Source organism: Meleagris gallopavo, chromosome 2 (genome assembly GCF_000146605.3).
Source record: "Meleagris gallopavo isolate NT-WF06-2002-E0010 breed Aviagen turkey brand Nicholas breeding stock chromosome 2, Turkey_5.1, whole genome shotgun sequence".
NCBI lineage: Eukaryota > Metazoa > Chordata > Aves > Galliformes > Phasianidae > Meleagris > Meleagris gallopavo.
Window position 1 is genome coordinate 28,011,403 of NC_015012.2, and position 22,855 is coordinate 28,034,257.

A 22,855-nucleotide genomic window follows, 5' to 3' on the forward strand; every position below is an offset into this window, starting at 1 on the left:
GACGGTGTTCTGAAATGTGAACTTCTAGCATAATAATAAGCTTAATGAACTTTAACCAAGTATTTTTATTACAGTGCTTGTGAGAAGGTTTTTGAGGGTTTGCTATGTGATACAGTTTCTAAAACAACTCAGGAGTGTGCAACGAACAAATTTGGTTTTCAAATAGGTTTATCCTATGCTTGCTTCTGTTGCTGTTTATTATTAGTAATACAGATTTCAGTAGTAGGGTCACTTGATGAAATTTATAGTTGATATAATTATTTGCATAGTAGAGATATTTCACAGCATTCTTTTTTGAGGTTTATGCACCATGAAACTGTAATTTTCTGGCTGCATTTCAAGCATGTGTTTCTCTTAGTAATGAAGGAACTGAAGTTCGCATTCAGAGTAATAGAAAACGAAAAATCATGTGCATTCCAAGTAGTTTCAGGGGAATCATTTTGTATATGTGTATGCTGTACCACTGTGCCACCGATTTTGATCATTTCTACTCGAGATTGAGTACATCTCTGTACTCACCAGGTTATCACTTCATGAGTGTGATTGGAGGCAGCATTATGTGTCTGTAAACTTGGAGTGCTTCATAGCAAACATGAGCTCTGTCAGGTCAAAGGGATCCAAATGGTCGAATGGAATTATAAGCTCCCTGATACTGCTAACTAATTAAACTAATTTGGTACTTTGCAGTGATAATAAAATACTGTATGGTACATTGTGGAGCAGAGAAGGTCGTTGACTTTAAATGAAAAATGTATAGTACTTAGCATTTGTGGTCAGATGTATTTATGTTTGGCAGAAAAATCACAAGGGCATATGAAAGATAGCAGTCTGTGCCAGATTCTTTCTGTGACCAGCTCAACCCTGATGAGTTTTCATTTCTATGACTATGAGAAATTGAATAGTTTGGCAAACTCTGAGGACTTCAAAAGCTCATACACTTCTAAATAAATCATTTGTTGTATTTTTAGCTAGGACCAGGAAGCTTTTTGACATTTCTGTTACTCATTTAGGAATTGTTTTAGAGTACTTTTATTTGGATTACAGAAATATTCTGAGATAGTCAGATGTTCTGTCTAGGATCTTCCACTGAACAAAAACCACATGGGCATTAATTTGAAGGTAGGAATTAGGGTACGTCTTCAGGTGTGCAGCTTGAAGCACTCAGGTGGCCCCCATCAGAGGACATCCAGACCTCTTAGCAAAGCATGGGTTTCCTCCTGCATGTAATAGGGATGGAAAGGAAGAAGAAGCTGGACAGGAATTTGGGCTGAGTTACATATGTCTTCTGATTTCTGCTAGTCTCTCTGACTATTCCTGAAGCGAATTTCTCTGTTAGTGCAGGGAAGGAAGTGGAGCAGAGTGGCAGGGATGATTACAGCCCTGCTGAACACAAGGACACCCTTCCTGCAGCAGGTCAGACAGCTGTGAGATGCTGGTCCTCATCCTCCAGTCTCAGCCTCCAGCCTTTGCTTTTCTTAAGGCACAACCGCAACAGAAGATGAAATGCCATGATTAAAAACCTGGGTTTAAATCTGGCAAAATCTGCAACATAAGTGTAATGCGGAATGCGTATTTAGGTACTTTCACTGATCAGATTTTAAGGGAAGAGGTAGGAGGGAAATAGGAAAATGCCAGCATCTGGTTTTAAGGAGTTGCTATTTCAGTCATGCTATTTTGGTACGATTACCTGCTGTGTAATAAAGCCTGTAGAAATGACCTGTTACTTGCTTTTGTGTTGTTGCCATACAAAGTGGTGAAAACATCAGAAATCTGCTAAGCAGGCTGATCTTTTCAATGTGCTCCAGTAATTCTTGCTATATGTAGACCTTATATTGATTGCCACCTCTTTGCTCAGCTGCTTGAATTTACAGAAGGCAGAGTATAGCGTAAAGGTGCTTGATTCAAAAACAAGTCATTCTTGCTGCAGCTCTTAGGAAAAAAGTTCATCTGTGGGCAAAACCCTGATGAACCAGTGGTGTTCTTCCACCACTAAAATTCCATCTCTGCCACCTCCTCTGCTGCCTGCTGCCCAGAACCACTTCCAATCTCACCCCACACGTAGTTTCTTACTGGGGTTCAGGGTTACTTCCAGCTCTCTGCTGTCCTTTTGAATCTCAGCTCAGATTCCTGTCATTCCCTTAGAGGTTGGGTGTGGGATGGGGTGGGAATGGCTCTCTTCTACTCCATAAGCAATTGGTGGTTTTGTAGAATTTTTCTCCATCATGGTGTATTTGCCCAGCCATTCAGAATTTTTAGGGGAAGGACATCCAGGTTGACAGAGTGCATAATCTCATCAGCTCCTGTTTCCTTTGGTAACTGAGCTATTTTCAGAAAAAGGACCAAAAAATGTTGTTAAGAAAGGAAAACAAGTACTTTAAAAGACATATTTTTATGGAAATATTCTTGACAATCTAGTGTTGAAAGTCTGAACTAAGACTTTGGATTACTAGTAATGCCTGCATGACTTTTGGGATCATGAAGTTTGTTAGTATCTGCAGGATATTTAAGATCACCAAGGGAACTTAAAAGCCATATGAATGAGAGAATGCATTAACAGATATGCATCAGAAAAAAATCAAATCTAGAGATAGACTTTGCTAGTGTCTTATTAAAACGCTTTATTGTGTTATTTTGTTGTTATTGCTTTGTTGTTATTTCAGCTTCTGTAAAAATAGTCTGTTTACTTTTTACTGAAATACACCTTTCCATTTCACCACAAGCACACTTAAGTGCTGAAAGCATGTCACAGTTTACAGCCTTCCCAACTCAACATACTACATAACTCCAAGGAAAACACATTGGGATGCAGCAGCAATCTTTTTTTGATTGGACAGATCAGAATGTCATACTGAAGTTGAACCACACATGTAAGATTCAAATAGTTATTCCTTGTGAATAGAAACAGAAACTGGACAGCAGTGCTCACTTCTTTACATTTATACAATACTTAAGGAATTTGTGTTTGTGAGTTTTGAGGTTATAATCCACTTAGGTAGTTTATTTAAATAGCTCAAACAATTCAGTGAGGGTGGTGTACAGCTGCACCTCTTCCTCCTTTAGCACTTCATCTCAAAGTGCTTTTCAGCTGCAGGCTGTTGGTGGGTGGGATTCTTATGGCTTTGTTAATTTTGAGTTCATTGGAAGGAAAATTCCTTTTAAATTAAAAGGAGAGGGACAATCACAATTCTTAAGCATCTCATTTTTCACTTGACAGGTTGAGTGTGTCACAGATATTTTAAAGCAGCTCAGGTCACTTCCCATATGATCCAAGACAAATGATTCCTGTCAGGTTGTTTTTGAGCTAATAACATGTATATTTCCTCTCGTACAGAAGTACTAGTGTAGCTGTTACATCAGCATGAAAAAGCTCAAACACAGAGGCTGCCTGTTCATTTCTATGTGATTGAAGTATTCAGGTGCCTACCTGCCCCTTGTGTTCCCCCAAGAGGTGGGTGACAAGTTTCTTGGGTCTTGAGCTGTGGGAAAACAGTAGTGTTCCTGACATGTTACTCTTGATGGATGCCAAATGGAAATGCCATAATATATGATAATGAAAATACTAAGAATTTGATACTGCTTCTGCTGTCATTTCTAACGTTAAGCCTTGGAAATGTCTGGGGTAGATTCAGATTGACAGGTATGAAATTGGATTTGTCTTAAACATCACCTCTTACAGACAGTTAACTCAGTGCTGAATTTAGTCTTTCATTTCTTTATTTGTACAAATGTGTAACTGTGTACACATATGTGGTTCGTGTGTGTGTATAATACATGAACACACAAAACGTGTATTCTTTGGTCCTTTGAATCAATTGCGGAAGACAGTCTCCTCTCTGGTTGAAGTGTCTGCCTGAAACGGAACAAATTGCTAGAAAAGGGCAAATTGTCACATCCAGGCAGCCAGGATTGAGCAGCAGGAGACAAGGATTGTGTTTAGCTGAAGCTTCTATTATTCCTTTTGGACACCTGTCACCATATGTGCCTTGTGGTGCTCGCATTACTGTTTTTGGACTTTCTGATTCCATGGGTCAGAAGTGGTGAGAGCTGTTAGATACCATTTCTTTGTGACACCAAAGCACCAAATACCACTGGGTATAGAGGGGCAACTTCATGTTATGATTATCAGGGCTGTACTCAATATCGTGTATTTTGTTCACCCTTTTGGGTTGCATGGAAAAGTTTCTGGGTTATTGTTTAGGTTCTGTGTCAGTGTAAGTGGTTATCTCTGCAGCAGTTGCGCCTTATTTGTCTTTCTAACAGTTTCATTGCAGCTGAGATTTTTGGAGATTTTACTTTCTGCTTTTAAATAAAAGCTGACAGTTAATGAACAAAGGTGGCATCCCTCCAGAAAGATAATTGCCAAGTTTCTGTAGCATGGCCCGGCATGTTGGTGACATGGCTTACAAAATCTGTCTCAAGTGAGTGGTTCTGTCTCTAATCTCCTGGCTGTACTGATGAGGTACAATGCCCTTCTGTGTGCACTTATGCACATCATCATACCATTCTCCCAGCTTCTGCTTTATGTGACAGGAAAGGATTCTGTACTGTATTTCTCCCGTTTTCTTCTGGAGCTGATGCCCAAGCAGTGTGTGGAAGTTCCTTGTGTCTTGACAAGAATTGTGGAGCAACTGGTAAACCACTTTAGAGGCTCTCCCTTTAAAACAAGGAGTTTGTCTTCAAAGTCATTCTGCAATTATATGGAGGTCAGAGAAAGACACTGTTTGAGGAAGGGGAAGGTGTGGGTGTGGTGGCAGACAGGGCTTCTGAAGTGGGATGCCAACAGGCCTTTAGAAACTGCTGAGCTGGTTAAAGGCCAGGAGAGCAGGCCGAGAGGAAGTTCAGGAGACCTCTAGGCTGGTGGAGATGTGGGAAGGAGGCAGAGCGTGTGAGAAGAGTGAAGGAACCTCCCTGCTGCTCTCTTGAGTTGTGTTCGTGCCTCTTGATCTCAGCTGCCGTTTCCTCTTTCCCATAGGCGTCAATGTATGTGAAGGTGCCGCCTGTATAAATACCAGCGTAAGCTTTTGTGGAGAAGCTGCATGGCTGCATGGTTTGTGTTTGCAGCCTCTGAAGCCTCCTACTGCTTTTCATGTCTAGAAAATGAAAGGTGCTTCTTTAAGATGAGTGAATCACTGAACACCAGTGTTGCAAATTTGCACTTGGTTCTTCCCCTCTGATTATAGGCTGGAGTTTCTTGTCTTTTACTTACACAGACATCTAGACTTCTGGCATCGCTGGCATTTTCATCATCTGGCTCATGGGGCAGTGTCGATGAGCACTTGTCCATTCATTTAGAAGCGTGGCTCCTCATTGTAGCACTGGAGGACCAAATATCCTCCTTTATGGAAGAACAGATCAGCTAATGCATCACTTTTTTCTTCTTCAGCTGCAAATCCATACAACGCTATATGTTATGATCTTACCCTGCACTACCTTTTGTTTTTCATTAACTACTTTGTTCTAAATAGTATTTGTTAAAGACTGTGTAAGCCATTGTCTTCTCTTCCTCCTCACATAAGAGGTGAAGATTTGGATCAAATGAAATAGAGCTGATAGAGCATACTCAGAAGGACAAACCATTGCAGGGAGAAAAGGGTCGAACTGCTGAGTGAAAGTTAATGCTGAAGCTCTCTCCAGGAAAGAAGGAGAGTAGAATCTGGTACCATCTCCAAACCACACAGTGTCTTAATGTGAGTTTTGTAGTACCAAAGATGGTGAAGGTGGCTTTCTCCAGCTAAGAAAACTTGCATGTTATCAGTGGTCAGTGTAATGTCTGATGTGAGAAGGAAAACATAGAAAGAACTGGGTGGCAGTTTTAAACTTGGATTTGAAAACATTATAATGTCATATATACTAAACTGCTGTGCAGTTTTGGACTGCACATTACACTGTGCAGTATGCTCCTGAATGTGCATTCTGGTTAGAATCTCTGACCTATGGGCTGTTCTTACGGAAGATACGGAGAGCAAGGCTGGTGCAAGTCATGTAAGAGTGCAGTTAACCTTGCTGTTAGCTAGGTTTTGAACTAGTACTGTTGAGATTGTCTGTAATGACTTGTATCTCTTACCAGGAGTTAGAGACTCGGCTCTCTCAGTGACCCTTTTGAAACTCCTTGTTAGATATAGGGTGTAGGGAAAAAAGAAAAACTGTAATTCCTGTCCTGTGATAATTTTGTTAGCTTCACGTATAGTAATCTTGTTCTGTTTCTTGGTCTCTTTCAGCTTGTACCTCCTTTTAAACCTCAAGTGACATCTGAGACAGACACCAGGTATTTTGATGAAGAATTTACAGCTCAGACTATTACAATAACACCGCCTGAAAAATGTAAGTCAAAAATCATACAGTAGCATAACTTAAAAACAACGAGTTTATGATAAAGCACTGTGTGAGAAGGCTCTTCAGTTTGAATTGGAAAGGTATTCTCACTGTTAATAGCAAAAATCTTCGTATGGAAGTGTGAAAGTAGCTCCCAAAAAGAGAGTTCCTTTGAAAAAGGAATAATTACAAAGCTTAAAGCATTAGATCACTGTGTGTGTTTTGTTTGTTTGCATTTTAATATTATCTTTATTTAACTTAGTTTACAGTTCTGTCATTCTCTTTTTATGGAAAACACCAGCTTTGGATTGCTGGGTGGTTGTATATGTCCCAGACATACATATTTTAAAGTACTCTTCAGACAAAAAAAAAAGCTGCCGGAGAGAAGTGGATGTCCCTTGTGTAGATATCTATTACATGAAAATTATTTGAAAATGAAATTTCCTATCAAGTCGTGTACTTATCACAGTTCTTAAAGAAGTTGTTAATGTAGATGTAATTGGTGCACTGGGCCTTGCACAAACCTTCTGTGTTGGAGTGGATTTAACTTGCACCACTGTTTGATCATCTCCCGCCGCACACAGGAATCAGCCAAGCTGGGGCTTAACGGGGTCGCTGCCAAGCCTGTGCTAAAGCGTGGTTAAAGTCTTGCTGCTCAATTCCTTTCTTAGATTATTTTTTTAACTGGGGGGATGGGAAGGGAGGGTCATAAAGGTAGGCAGTAACTGCTGTAATTAAAGTTGATTACTCAGTCATATAGATAGCTCCTTTTTCCTTGGGTTAGGATTCCTGGCTGTAGCCATAGGTTTGTGATATTGAGCAAATCTGGAGTAATTTTCTGCGCTTTGTGTTTGTTGTGTTTGATTGCAGCTATTCAAGTGATTTTTATGTCCTCTTCCTCTGAAAAAATTTACTGTTTTTTTCCCATCTATCTTAATGATTTGTTCATATCTTTAATTTGAACAAATTTTGTTTAAGTATGGATTAATTTAGAGGCTGTTGATTGAATACCATAAAGTCATGATTCTTGGAATTCCATATGTGCACTGATAACGGGTATTTCTTCACTGACTACTGAAGCAACACAAAATACTCGGATACTACTGCGATTTCAGATTTAAATTTTTTGAATTCGGAGCAGGCAATTAATACCAGCTCAGAGAAGCTACCTGTCTCCCACTAGCTCCTGCCCTGGTCGCTGGTAATGGCACTGCTGCAGCCCACCCTGGCTGTAAGAACAATAAAATAAGGGTGATTACCAGCAGCAATGCATGGATGCTGACAACATTTCTTGTATATTCAGTAACCAAACTGTACCTATAATATGACATACAATTCTAAAAGGTTCCATAGAAGTGCATTGTTGCATGAGTCAGGATTTCAATAGGTGTTTTCAATGATAAGCACTGTTTAAAAATCCATGCGAATGTAGATCCGAATTCTTAGAGTCAGGCAACATCTGGGGTCTAGGTTCCATTGGCATAACAGGAATTATGTAAATAAAAATATTTATGAATTTGGCTTAGCCCTGATTTCTTCCAGTTCCCCTAAATACTACAAAAATAAATAGTTTACTAAAAAATAATATGTAAGAATTGAAATACGTAGAACCTTTATGAATCGTTAATTTTGTTGATATTCTTCCTTTTAACTCTCTTCAAAATGGAAAAGTACTTATATATGTCTGCAAGAAGATGATCATTTTCTGGACTCAGCTTAAGAAGCAGTAAAATCTGTTTCACTGCTTCCATCAGCAAGGTCTTCTTTTTTCCCATACTCCCAGAAGAGAGATGTGCTGGCGTGTTTTGATTAGCTCAGACAAGGTAGTAGTGATTGAAGTCCTCAGGTGATATTCATAGTGAAAATAAAACAAAACAAAAACCTCAATATACCAAAGCAAGCAAAAAAAACCCCGCTGCACTGCTATAAGTGATGGCTTACTGAATTCTACCAAGTGAGCATGAGCCCTTAACTTCAGCACTGAGTTCTGAAAGATGGGCTGCGTATCAGATGAAAAATAAAATGTTGTTATAAATATAATGACATTTTGAATTTCTCCCTTCCTACAGATGACGAGGATGGTATGGACTGCATGGACAATGAGAGGCGGCCGCATTTCCCCCAGTTTTCCTACTCTGCAAGTGGACGAGAATAACTTTTTGTTCTGCTGCTTCACTGTCATCTTAGGTTTATCACTGAAAATGATTCCTGAACATCACCACCAGTACTAGATACCGTTTAAGATAGCAGGGGCACTTTCAGAGACCATTCCAAATTGAACAAATTTCTTTCCCAAACCTACCTAAAATCCATTTTGGTTTTGCATGAAATACGGTGTTTCTCTACGCTCTCCCGCTGTTGCTGCTGCCCACCGTCTCAGTATAATAGCAACGTCAAGAAATTACTAAAAGTTTCTTTGAAGGTAGATGACCATACGTCAGCGTTGTACACTTTGTGCACAGATAGTCATCTGTTTTTCCACACAGTGGAGGCTAAACAAAAAAACGTGTTGGTCCAGCTTATCTTCTTCTAGAAGATGAATCAAAATTGTACTTAGTCTAAAAAAGACTAGTCTATAATATTTTCTTGCATCTGTTTGTGCTGTTTAGAACGAGGAAACATGGGGGTGGTGATGTACATATGCAAGGTTTTTGTTAGGCATATCATATCTTGAAGCAGGTCTCTGTCAATAACATCTGGCTGAAATTTGCTTGGGAAACGTTTGAAAGAAGGACTTAAACTGTTGATATATATAAATATATATATATATTATTTTTAATTACTGTTGGATACTACAGAAGAAGCAGAAGGGCTGGCTCACCCAGCCTGCCACTTAGAACTTCCAGGTTCATGTGCAATCACGGAGAATCGAACATTATACATGCAAGAAATGAAGGCATAAAAGCAGCAGTTGAAGTTCTTTAAGGGGTCTTATAATTTGCACCAGATAACATCTATCTCATGCTTTTCTTTTTCTTTCATGATATACATCACCTCTGATGGCTGAAGAATGTAGACAGGCATAATGGTATTGCTTTTCACCCAAATGTGTGCACCAGGGTAAAAAGGTGTTTGCCTTACTTTGAGTTTGTGAATTAGCTCTTTCTCCAGGTGTTTAACTCTGAATTTTTTTTTTTTTTTGTTATGCTGCGGTAGTATTTATTTTTAGAGATAAGGATTGTATGTGTCATGTTTGCAAATGCTGCTACATCTTAGATAGAACAGGCTTATAGCAGTTAATATTGTTGTAATATATGGAAGGACTGTACAAGCTGAAGGGGATAACGCACTTTTGTCTGATGTGGAGATATTAGCAAGGCTCTGAAATTGTACATACTGCTTAGAATCAGATTTTTGTGAATGAAATACTGTCTTTTAATTCTTTGGCAGTGGAGACAAGGAATTCCAACTTCACGTGTCAAAGGATTAAAACTAAATAAATAAGAACACTACATCTTGTGCTGTATTCAGGATAAAGATACTGTAAAAAGCCTGAGAGCACAATAGAAAATTTCTATTTTATGTGAGGGAAACATCTGAACAATGAGACCACCGTGATTACAAGAAAAGCACTTTATTCTGATAATTCACACAGTAAATTTCTGGGATCAGCCATTGTCAAGGAAAGTTTGCCCTCGTGAAACCCAGCATGTCATCCGTGACTGTGGTACCAGATTGACTGAATTTAAGACATTGCAAGAAACACTGCCGTTAGAAAGATGTCTTTCCATGTCCGAAGATCTGTATCTAACAGAGCATGTGCATAAACTTTAGCTTTCTTCTTCAGCAATGATAATCTTAATAATAAACCCGTTGGTGCTAGGAGCTGGGATGTTACGCAGTGCAGCAATGTGCACGCGCCCTTGCTAATGACATCTGAGAACCCCAGCTCCGTGGGATTATCATTGGAAGTATCTCTCTGTTCGTATCTTTTTAGCTCCCACAAAGACTGTGACATGAGAACACTGCGCTGTGTGAGTGAGGGGATGAGTCTGAAAGGAGACTCATCCCAGATGCCTCCTTAGCCCCTTGATGTGGAGTTGAGTGTCCCGGCGTGAAGCCCACTGCTGGCAGTGCACGTGCTGGGACTGACAAGGGGCAAACGGGCATTTCAGCAAGGCAGCTAAAGACGCAGACTAGTTTAGACAATTTTTAGTGTTTCGTGTTTTATCTTTAGCGATGGACGGATAATCAGTCAGAAATATATCACGATGTATATGCTAACTACATAGGATCTGATGCTGTCACCTTCTAACACTAAATGTGTAGAGATTATCCCTCTGTAGGGAGTGAACGCAGTAAATGCATGGCAAGTCTGTAGAAGTGTCTGCGCTGACAGCGAGTGAGTGACTGATGTAACTGATGACGCAGTAGATGGGCATTATAATTTTCTGCAAAGGCCTCAAGCTTAAGAGGCTGAAACTATGGTGGTTCAAAATCTGTGTTCCGTGCCTGTGGTGTTACTTTTTCCAACGTTTTCAGCTTATAACAGCAATAAGGTTTTTGACACAGGGCACCTTATAGCTTTTGGCTGAGTTGTGGAGTTGTGCCTCTGGCCAACCCTTCCTCATGCTGGGAAGAAAGGGGCCCTGTAGGTGGGTTTGATTCATCATTGCATAGCTCATTAGAATGCAGTTTGCAGTAAATATCTGTCGGTGAATTCTTTGAAAACCTCTTAAGGCTTCATTCAACTTGCATTGTGTTGCTGCCTTCCAAAGTGTCATTCATCAAGTATATACTATGAAGAGTTAGCAGTCATTTAATGCTGCCCCAGGCTGGGGGATTCTCTCTGAGCAGTGTTAGAAATGGATAAAAGAAGAATTACAGGCTGTGCTGAGAGAAACTTTTAAAGTTCTTTTTTTCCCGCTTGCAGTTGTAGTTGGGCTTGGGCAGCACATTTTGGTGGCTGGGTACCTGATGAGCCTTCTGAGCACAGTACATTTCAGATGCTGACTCCAGCTTGTACTGACTTCCATGACATACACTATGCCCTCTTGTACTGCAGCCATCTTGGAGAAATAGGTCGTTTCTGTTTGGGTTTTGGCAGTTTTGCACACAGCTTTGCTTTCCACACGAATCCATCTTCCAGTACATTCCTGTTGCTTAAAGAACATTTATTCCAGTGTTGTTTTCCATTTTTTCCATCTCTCCTCGCGGCTTCTTAAAGCTGACTGTTCTTGCAGGGGCCATGTGCTTCTCCTAGAGTACAAAAGTAAGGTCTCTCCTTACTAACTGCAGGGTCTATATATTACACCTCAATGTACACACTTTGCTGCTACTGTTTGTACTGTCTACAGTAGAATTTCCTTATCTTGCTCCTGGTAGTGCATTACAGGCAAGCATGAAATGTAAAGTATTTATTTAAATAAAAACCTCTAAATTGGTAATTGAATTACCTCCCTGTAGCTTTAGAGTTTGTGACATTTCTTGACCTTGCTAGTTCTTTCATTAGATCCATGCAAGATCTAGTCATATGGTTAAGGATATTAAGCAGACACGACTACGAACCCAAGAAACCGTATTACTGTTGGTCATACTTAAACTGTTTATTTCCTTAAGTATATGACCCACAAGGATGTGAAATAACTACAAGAAACTGTTTTTGTACACTGTACATCCTTAGTATTTTTACACATATATGATAGGGATGCACATTATTTTCCTTCGTACAGACAGCTTAAATAAAGCACTATGTCAATCTGCTACTTCTGTGTTTTTTAATGCTAATTTGTTCTGGAGGTTTGTAAATATATTATATATATATGTTCAGGCTTGCCACAAAGGACATATTTTTTTATATCTGCACATTAAATATCTTAGAGGATAAAGTTCTGAATTTGTTCCGTGTCAGAGCCAGAAAATTAGAAGTGAGAAGGTGGTTTTGCAGATTACAAAAGATCTCTTGAGTTTTGGTTTAGATATTTACTTCATATTTTAAAATAATTTTATATAGGTTAGATGTTTCGATCCTGAAATGCACAAAGAATTGACTTAGTTTCTTCTTACAAGAAAATGTACATCGTTATTTTTTTATCACTGTATGTATAATGATCTGTGCATGTTTAGTTACAAGTTTATTTGCTGTGACGTCCTCGTGGTAACTGTTCCTTGTCGTGACCTATTTCAGATACCGGGTGAGCAGTTTCAGCTTGTAAATTCAGTTACAGTATTGTCACCAAAAAAAGGCTTTTCTGGCTAAGCAAGATGTATTTGTGCTGTGGACCAAGGCTATTTCCACGCAGGTGGTTCATGTTAACTCTTTGAGGTATATGTATCTTTTAAAAGTAAATTTGGGTTATGATTTTCAAGTAATGATTACACAGGGCTACATTCTATCAGAACACCCAGTATTTAAGTGTGTTGTCCTCTAGTGGAATTCATGTTCTCAAATCCTTTAGCTAGGTAATGTCCTGGAGGAGGGAGACAGGGGAGGTGTGATTTGCAGGGCACCTTGAGGTGGGACTCATTGAAGCCCAGCTGGCCTTTTTTGGGTCAGAGGGCTGAGTGTCCCTGAGCAGTCTGGGGATCAGCTCAGTTCTCAGACATGAACCCTTCCCTGGAATGTGAGGGAATGTGTGAGCCAGCTCTTTTTTTTTTTCCCCAGTAGGAAGGATGGAGCACAAGAGAAATAGTTGCAGTTGCAATAGCAGATCAGTGACTGGGCCTCAGCCGGGAAAGCAGGACCATCTGTTCAGTCTGCATGGAGGTATGGGCACAGAGCACATCAGGGGGTGACGCTCCAGCTGAGACAGGGAAGGTCCTGGGTTTGATCACCTCATCTGGCTTTTGTAAACTTTATAAAACCAAGCATTTTGTGGCTAAATAGTTGGTGAGGTGGGGGGAAATGGGAGCTGGGAAGACCCGGCCCTATCTGTGCTCAGCAAATAAGCAACTGCTACAAGCAGAGAAGCTGCTGCAGAGAACTTGGTCCTTGTAGATGCGCACCCCAGTGGCTGGCAGTTGCCCTCTCCACAGTGCCACCAGCACCAGCTGGCAGTGAGGCAGGTGCAGGAAGGGTGAGGTGCGGCCGTGCTCCAGGGTCTCTGTGAAGCCTCAGTGTTGGGACTCGGTGCCTGAGTTCCTTTGCACACGTAGCCGAGAGACACTTCTACTATTGAAACATAGATTTATGGTGTAGAAAAAAAAATAGTTCTCAGATTCTTACATTTATAAATGCATTCTTACCTGACTATCTGTAAAGTAGTGTCAGTTACAGAAAAAATATGTCCTCGAGTGTGGAGAGCCCACACTTGTGCTAGACAGGAACCTTCTTTGTCAGGGGTTCCTTCCTGACAGACCTGAGGCAATGGAAGCACGTTCACTGTCATGGCAGGGAGGCGGGCCTGGGAGGGTCTCAGATGTGCTTGGCAGTTTCATATGGCAGGAAATTGAAATGGGAAGAAAACCACTTTGATGTTAAAGCTGTACCACTAATAATTCCTGAAATACAAGGGAAAGAAAGATTGCGTCCCACAGCAAATGGTAACTCGGTTGGTGCATGTGCCGCTACTCCTATTTTTGTTACGTTTCATGTGTTCATGCTGGCTGGGGTAGCTTTATCACAGGAGAATCGTTCTCTGCACTTTTTTCTTCTCTTTACCACTGCGATTCAGCAATTACACTGAATGTAGAAACTTTTTTCTTGTATAGTTTATCATGCAGTAGTTCAGCAAAAGATTCAGATAAATTCTTTATGAAAGAGCCTGGCATTTGGAAAGTCATTTTAAAAATACAAACATGAAGGCAAGCAGAAAAAAAAGAAGTCCTCCAAATGTACTGCCAAATGTTTTAAGTTCAACAATTTGCATTTGAGTTTATCTGCTGCCCATCCCTGAGACAGCCAAGTGTCTGCCAGGAGGGGGGTCCCAAACAGCTTCCTTGGTGGCAGGAACCCAGCACCCCAATGCCTGTGCTAGCACAGGTCCCTTTGTCCCCAAGGCTTTGACCACTAAAGGGAAACCTGCCCCAGGGAAATGACTCAATCATTCTCATGCTCTTCTTGTGGATAAGTAGTTGTTTGTTAGGACTCAGATTTTTGTCTAAAGGAGACAAACGCTTTGTAAACCTCAGTTTCCCAGGTAGATGCCGGTAGTGAGTCCTTAACACAAGCCTGGTGTGATCTGTACTAAGCTTACACAATCTCCTCTTCCACATACACATGCCTTCCCTTGAATGCAAAAGGATGCAACCAGGAGAAAAAGAATTAGTAAACTAAGTTTATTGGGACTGCCATCGGTAAATAAGACAGACACCTGTATTACAAAAATAGATAAAAAACATTTTATAAAAATTGTAGAAATAATGAATCCAGTACATGCTCCATCATAGCTGTTGCCATTGGATTGCAGTGTCTTAGGCAAGCCTGAGATGTCTTCCTAGAAAGTTCAGTAGGGGAGTAACGTTTCAATGTGTTAAAAACAAATGCAAAGCAGGTGAGAGTAGGCAGCACGTCTGCTTCTCCGCAAACGGTTCTCTGTGTGAGCTTCAGAGAAGCCCAAGTTTAAGGCGCGTACAGAGGAGAACTGAAAGACAGAAGAAAGAGATGGGAGCGGAGCGTAAGTAGTGTGTATGGATCTGCTTGCACTTCTCGTTTGTGTCACTTCAGCCTGGGGGTGAGTTCTTAGAAGAGAAATACATAAATGGTTAAGAATGTGGCAATGCTATGTAAACAAGCACTGTTCCAAAGCCTGGCTTCCTGTGGGTCTGCTGTCCTGCCCCTTTCTAAGATCAGACCTCTTCCAGGTAACAAGCACAGGAGCTGTTTGATTTCTGAAAAACAAGGTCTCCCTGAGCTTTAGCCATCACTCGTGTTTAGCAGTAAATGACTGAGCTACTGTTTTGGGGCACGTTTTAGATCCTGCCCCTTCTCCCTTCCAGGAAGGAGGAGGCAGGGTTGTGCCAGAGAGTGTTTACTGTGAATTCTACAGACTGTATATGGGGTGGGCAGCTGTATCAAAACAGGAAGCTGCCTGCACGCTGTTAGAAAACCTCTGGTGGGAAGGCTAATTTACAGTTTTGAAGCTCTTGCATAGCTATTGTTTGTGCTTCCTCAGTAGCACTTCAGCACTTCATTAAGACCGAGAGATAAAGCTCTGCTGGAGCTGGGGTGGATACCCAGAATTAAGTGACTGGAGTTCTGAAATTTGAATTCAAAGAAATGTAAATGACCTCAGAAATAAAAATAAACTTTCCACATCAGCTGGTTTTATGTTAGAGGACTTAAGGGTTTTTCTTTTAAAAAAAAAACAAAAACTTGGTAAGGTAATGAAGGCAGAGTTAAAAAAGGATTTATAATGCTGCAGTTCATTAAAGAATTAATTAAAAACAACAAAATGGTACTTTTTTTTCCAATACATGCACCACATTACCTGCTGTGGTGATCAGCGCACTGCAACATGAGCAAAATCCAGGGAAAGACATAGAGGTTAAACTCAGTATCAGTGGCTGCTCAGAGGAAGCCTCCTCTGTGCTGCACTAACCCCTCTGCGTAGGGCCAGCACCAGAGTACAGACAAGAGATGACAAACTACACCCACCCTGCACTGCTGTGCTCCTGGCCAGGCACTTGGCAGGAGGTGCAGATCCTGCTTACAGCTGCAGACTCACAAAACTGACCATGCTCACACGATGCAGCCTGGAAGCATTCCTATCTGGGCAGCCAGGCATCAGACACTGTGCTGGCTGTCCCCCTCTCTTCCTTTCATAGTTTAACTAACTCATCACTGCTCCAAAAATCACACCTTGTCTGCAGAATGTCACTGGCTATTACAAAAACCTGCCAGAAGCACATTTTTGTACATTAAGACTGCACTAAAAAATAAGGCCCACCTTCCCCCCAAGTACCTCTTTCAGGAGTCTGAGGACCTTGTCAGGATCAGCCCAAATCGATTCCGACATCGAAGATGGAAGTGCTATTCATCTTATAGCTGTGCAAAGGGCAGCTTCAGCACTTAAGTTGAAAAAAAGGGCAAACTAAGCAGTTGGGAACCATCCAAACTCTGTGCTTGTTGCTGGGGCCCCACAGCAGACATAAGACAAAGAACATCTCAGCTCAGAACAGCTGCAACTCTGAAAGCACCTCTACAAAGTGAGGGGGGGAATATACTCAAGGTTGAGTATATTTTCTATTCCTTTTAGGAACAGTGGTTTAGTCACAGGCTCGCTGTAAAATAAGATGTCTCAAATGAGAGAGGAGGCAGATTCATTGGCACAATCTGGAGAGCATGGGGAGATGTTCAAGGGAGAAAGCAGATCTGGCTGGCAGTAACCCAAGGTCCCAGCCCTGTTATTTGTGTGCACACAGGTGGGACACAGCTGGCAGCAGCCCCTTGAGCAACCGCAGTCTTCAGGGGGATTACAAACTGGGACAACTACCTACTTCTGTATAACTGATGGACACCAGGGCAGATCCTGCAAGTGAAGAGCATTCCAGCATTCAGAAATGTTGGGTGGACTGTACTGAGGTTTTTAGAAATCTCAGGTTTTTTCTCTGTTCTGTTTTGTTTACTATATTATGTACATTTGTATTTAGTACCCAGGATGGGAGCTGTGTATCTCACTCTCTTGATTTAGAGTGACTGGTGATTTAAGACTTTCAAAAGCAGAAACTCAAAATATTAATCTTCCCAAAGCTTTCAAAAAAGAGGTATAAATCCTGTAATTAAACTTTTTTCTGCCTTCAGGTGGATCTGCCTATGGTAAACTATATTCCATTATTAACTATTAATGACATCTATTAAACATCAGTGTAATGGCTTCATCTGCAGCACACACTGTAAGCTCAGGCTGAATTATCGTACCAATCCTTTTTAGCTCTGAAAATTAAAATTATGATTTGAGAATCTTCATCATGTTGTACCCATTACTGCCTTACTCTGGAATGACAAAATCCTTTCTACTCCTCCGCTTCCCAAGGTCTCTGCCTACAGCATACTTCACATTTTAGAAAAGAAGATACATAAGGAAAGTTTGACAAGGAAATGAACTGGAAAAGCATTAACAGTGAAATAAATCAGTGCTAGAGTGGGAAGGTGTATGAATAATTGGAGCCTTCTGCTATCCTCTGTCTGTGGGACAAACAGACAGAGCCCCAAATTTGCAAGAAGAATTTACTGAGATTCTTTCCATGACATGAGACTTCAAAGGATGTAATTCATTGCTGAGGATGACAGAGGCATTTTCGAGTCCTGTGGCATTTGCCTTGGTCACTCCTGCAAGTTCCCACCAGGTCAAGATTTGTATGTCTTTCTTTCCAGTGTAAAGTTTTTGTTTATTTTAATTTTGTCTGGTAAACTTGCTTCTGTTGTGGAGTGCTTGCCCTGATTTTTAAGTGTGGAGGAAAAAACACTCCACAAACAACACACCACCAGTTTCTAGCCCCAAAATATTTCAAACACTTTTTCTCCCTTTTGTCTTGAAGTGTTTGCCAGATTCAGCCCACATCTGCAAATAGTTTTAGTCTTTCTTTCCTCTCTCTCTATCCCTTCTCTATATATAGTGTACAGAAAAAATACCTACTTGTTCTCATTTCTCTTCATCCATCCAGGTTTTTACTTGATTCCATCTGTGTCCTGTTTGAGATCTGCGTCCCATTTCTTTTCCTGAAATACACAACTGCTTATGTTCCAAGATACAACAGCAAATTTCACTTAGTGTATCTGACATCATTTTGCAAGGATTCAGTATAATTGGTTTCTCCCCCTTTCCCCAGAACCCAAGCTAACTCTAAAGGGTAACTGTCGAGTAAGGCAGTAAACCAAGGTATATTTTCACCTTTAATCAATACTGATTACACAACTGAAGTTACAAAATACATCTTTCTAAAATAACTGAATACATCTTTCTCTATGTAAGATTTCCCATTTATGTGAAATGTCCTTTTCTTCAAACAATTGTCTGATATTCCAGGCAGCTCTCTTGGGCTGAATCCCAGTTCCCAGAGAACACTGCTGCTTTAAATAGCTGCAAATAGGTTCTTAGTACTCATTTTGTAATAAGTTTTAAAATTTTCTTCTTCTCTTCTAAGTGTTCCCAAGAAAAAGCATGCTCTGAAACATAATCAACTTCTAATGAAGATACAAAAGGAAATCAAGACTTGATAGCAATGTACCTCAATGATAGTTTTCCTCTTTTGTATGATTTCTGTACTTCTGCCCAACTCTATAAAAGCACACTTACTTCCAGATAAAAGAGATTATCAATAACAGAATCCCTGTGGACTGCTTATAAAGTCTCTTCCTATTACTAAGAGTGCTTCCCTTCAAGTAGTCATTTTCATCTCTGAACAGCAAAACTTCCTTAGCTGCCTTACAGAGAGAACACTGCTGTTGCCCTCGCGCTTGCCAGTAGTTACTACATGCTGATAACCCAACACTATCTTAGTTACCAGGTTTGTCTACCACAACAGGAAACCCTGTCAAACCAAACACACTGACATGATTAAAAGCTTAACTAAGTATGGATTTTATTTACCTATCATAAGCACTTATTTAACTTCTAAGACATTCATTTTCTGTTTACTGCTACGTGTCCTACCAAAATGCTCTCTGCTGCATTTCTTTTGTCACCTTCTGAGCAGAATGCCAGAAATCCTGGGCAAACTCACGAGTCTGCTGCATTTATCAGTTAGAAGACATCGTGGTACAGTTGAATTAGCTGATTATTTAATAGTTTAACTATCAAATATGCTCCTGTTTTTCTTTCTTCCTCCTTTTTCTCAAAGAAGTAGATGAAAGAAAGAAAACAACCACGCACTCCTCTCCCTTATTTCCAAAGCACTGACTAAAGAATAGTCGCCAAAAAGCCGAGCAACAGCAGCCCACAGGAACCTGCAGCTTCCTGAAGACTGCTGGAAGAAGCACATGGTCCTGCTGAGGTGCAACTGCAGTGCTCAGTGCTAAGGCAGGGCTGTTTCACGTTCTCCATCACATTTGGGTGAGTGGTCATGAAGCAGCAGGGAAGATGGATATCATTTAAAAATAAGGGGAAAAAATCAAGTGATCGACGGACCTAAGTCTGACAAATGGTGACAAAAAGATCCAATAAATTATCAGCCTCAGCTACTGTTCAAATGGTAATACTGTGGAAGAGCGGATTTGCCTTATCTCTGAAAAGGGAACACAAAAATCTTCTGATAAGAAAGCTAGGAATTGTAACCAAGAATAACTGCTGCTGTTCTCCTGTCTCTTCAAAACATTTCTTCCTTTAGTTTGGGCTGAAGTAGGACTCAGGTCCAGCTAATGGTCTCTCCCCAATTTAATGGAATAATTTCTTTTTTTCATAAGGTAATGCCTTATTTAAAACACCAACAAAAGCCAGCAGTTGAAAAGAGACTGCAGGTGGATTTCTCTGCTAAAGCTGCAGAACATTCCCCTCAGACTTCCTTTTCTTTTGGCACAAGTACCTGTGTTCGCAGAAACTGCACTTCTTCTGTCAGCAGCTGCTTCTCTTTGAAGAGCTGATTCTGTTTGTTGAGGAGCTCTACGAGCTGCTGGGCAGTGGTCTGGCAGTGCTTGTCCAGCTGGTGCAACCTGGAGAAAAAGATGAAAGGATTGCACTGTGCCTGAAGTGGGAGTGCACTGCAGGGCTCGGACATTTGTGCTGCAGGTGAAGCTCCCAGGTGCCAGAGCTCTGACTGGCGTTGCGCTGGGACTGAAGTATTGCTCCCAAGGTGGGCATTCAGTGCATGTTGACGTGACGCTTTCAACAAGCATTTCTACACGTCTGCCCTTCTCATGACAGGACAGCAAGTCAGTGTCACAACATCAGTAAAGGCCCAGCGCTGCATCCCAACATCTGCAGCTATGCAAGTTATGCCTTAAGCTATGCCTTGCTCTTCTCCATCATAGATCAGTGCTCTCCAGCAGTGAGGCAGGGATTCCTCCGGAAAGACACAAAGAGCCCAAGGGTCCCACTTTGTGACACTGTTATACAGAGGGCAGCTGCACCTTTTCCTGTTTAATCCCCAACCCCAGACATCTCCTGTGACTGCTTAGCACTCTGAATGCCACCATGAACATTTTTAAGTTTGCCTGGATCTGTAGCAAGGGAAGTAAATGGAAACAAACTGGAAAATGCTTTTACATTAAATGTATTTCATCCATTCTTTAAGTGGAAACACCTTTAACTAGAAGGCCTTGCAGATATCTTTGAATCTATGTAAATATCCAAATCTAGAGAAAAATGCACTTAGGAAGCAGGAAACAACTTGCTTTTTGTTACGGCTAGTTCTAGATCCAAACTTTCCACTTGTTTTTTTTAAAGGATTTCTTGCTCAAAATATTGAAATACAGCTTCCACTGAACAAGGTGCATCCTGTATCTCTCGTATAGTCTCTGTTTTTAATGGAATTAGTTATATGCTCACAATAAGACACATCATTTTCAGAATTTTTTACTTTCAACTCCATGTGGTAGCTTTGACTTGTACAGCTGTCATAACTCAGCTAAGATAATTGCTCTGAATATTTTAACCAGGATTGTTCAAATGTCAGCATTAGTAAACACTTCCAATTTATTGATAGCGAAATCTCAAAATTTATATCAAAAGCAGCATTTAGTGGTCTGTATCTGTCAGCCACCTTCTTTGAAGTCAAACTGCAAGAATCCTGCAGTGAACACTCTGAGTGGATAAATTTCATCCTGCCCTGTTACTCTGCTAATATATATTGCAGAAAGGGACGTGGGGAGCTGCAGGATCATCTCCTGGGGATCAGAACAAAAGTAACTGCAGCAGGGCTGCAAACAGTGACAGCAGGTTTGTAAACATCCAATGAAGTAAATAAAAAGACCACTTCAGTAGCACAGAATATTCTATTAAATACATACACACTGTGCGTTCAGTTTCATGTTCCCTATACTTTCTAAACTGTAGCACACAGATATATGAGCTGTTCATGCTGGATTTCTTTACTAAGGGTGAATTCAGGGGCATGGAACTCCCCCAAAAACCCAAACAACAAACCCAACCCAAAACGAAATTCTCTCATAAAAAATGCCATTGCATATTTTTTTTGTTCTGTTTTTAAAGATACTTGCACCTCCAGAGCAGCAGATTGTTCCCACTGAGTGCAAGGACAACAGCACTGTTTGCTGGAGGCAGTGTACCAGTTTCAGACTGGAGAGCTGAGTTCTGCTTACTATTTTGCCATTGATTTCCTTTAACTTGACATTCTGCAACCTTATCACACTTCTTTATTTGTAATAAAGGCATCTTCCAGTCCTTTATTTATAGAGCACCTACTACTTTATAGCAGTACTTGTAGGAAAGTGTATCTGGAATGTGCTGCCTTCAGGCAAACAAAAAAACCTCCAGTGCCATCCTACTTAGGTAGAGCCTCAAGGGTAAGAGATCTTCTGTGTGCACGTCACCTCAGATAGTACAAAAGTCCCATTCAACAATGACCAATGACAGTCTGGATTCAAGCCACTAAAATCCAAGTTTCTGCTGAGTTCTACATTACATTAGTACCTTTCCCATGATGCTAGCATTTCAATCTGTTGTAAGGGTCTTTGAGATACCACCTTACACAACATTTCTGTCGCTGCAACTAAAGACATAGTTAAGTCCACAAACCTCTCATCAACATTTCTGCAGCAAAACAACGAGCGTCACCAATGCACCCTGCATGCAAAGGAGCCTCCACTGAAGGAGCCCACAAGGAAAGGACCTTCCCTTACCTTGTGAGTAGAAGGCTCCACACTTCAGTGCAAGGAACTACCTCCCATTCTGGCACACTGACTGAAGTATTTTCCAGCTCATGGAAATTATATCAAAACTACACTTTCTACTAGATACTCAAAGGCAAACCACAAAAACATTCTGGATGCGGGCCTTAAGCGCTCTCCATTTTAAAGCTCTGTATCCTACCATATCCTGTACAGGGTAATTTGAATTAACTTTTGTAAATACAGAACTCTCTAATTCTAGCATGTTTCATAACTTTACCATGTTACATCAGACTAGCCCCTTAAACAAAGGTAGAAAATGACGCAGGCACTGAACTGGGCTTGGCTGGCAGACCAAACCTTTACTTGTATCACCTGTAGCCAGCTCCAGATACAGGGTTAATAATGTTCCTTCCTACAGCTCTGGGTCATGATAATGAGGGAATAGATCTCATCAGTGCACATCTCAGTCTATTAATTCCCAAATTCTGTCTACCATTCTGCTCTCTCAAAATTGCTGCCAAGCTGGCCCTTGCTCTGCACGCTGGGACGACCAGCCTGCTCCAGTGCAGTCAGTTCCCGAGGACAGGCTCTGGGCCCTCTCACAGTGTCTGCTATTACGTGTGACATGTGCAGCACAGCCACACATTCCCATATGCATTGTATCTGGCCTGCCTGCTGATCTCGTAAATGATTCAAGATGAGAAATGAACAGCTCCACCCACATTCACTGTACTTCCCATATGTTACAACTGCACATCGATGCCTGCCATCATTTTTACAACTGGGTGACAGAACCTTCTGCACATTTTGCTAATATGAGTGAGTGAGGTTGTGCAGTCGCCACATTCACTCTGGCAACACCATCGACTGAGCAAA

The 22,855-nt window shown here is 40.9% G+C and overlaps 2 protein-coding genes across 3 annotated transcripts in view; one reads left to right on the forward strand and one right to left on the reverse strand.

Annotated features, from left to right (window-relative positions):
* AKT3 (AKT serine/threonine kinase 3) overlaps positions 1-12,017 on the forward strand; it is a 65,486-nt gene extending 53,469 nt beyond the window's left edge. For both annotated transcript variants that reach the window (XM_010706839.2, XM_019612744.2), the window contains 2 exons: positions 6,219-6,321; positions 8,382-12,017. In XM_010706839.2, the coding sequence (XP_010705141.1) occupies positions 6,219-6,321; positions 8,382-8,467 (189 nt within the window). In that variant the 3' untranslated portion in view covers positions 8,468-12,017. The remainder of the gene's footprint in view (positions 1-6,218; positions 6,322-8,381) is intronic.
* A 2,498-nt stretch (positions 12,018-14,515) lies between these two features.
* The window catches only part of SDCCAG8 (serologically defined colon cancer antigen 8), a 73,808-nt gene continuing 65,468 nt past the window's right edge, over positions 14,516-22,855 (reverse strand). The window contains exons 6-8 of the mRNA XM_010706840.3: positions 19,714-19,840; positions 17,829-17,911; positions 14,516-14,834 (exon numbers count right to left, since the gene is read on the reverse strand). Of these exons, the coding sequence (XP_010705142.1) occupies positions 17,861-17,911; positions 19,714-19,840 (178 nt within the window). The 3' untranslated portion in view covers positions 14,516-14,834; positions 17,829-17,860. The remainder of the gene's footprint in view (positions 14,835-17,828; positions 17,912-19,713; positions 19,841-22,855) is intronic.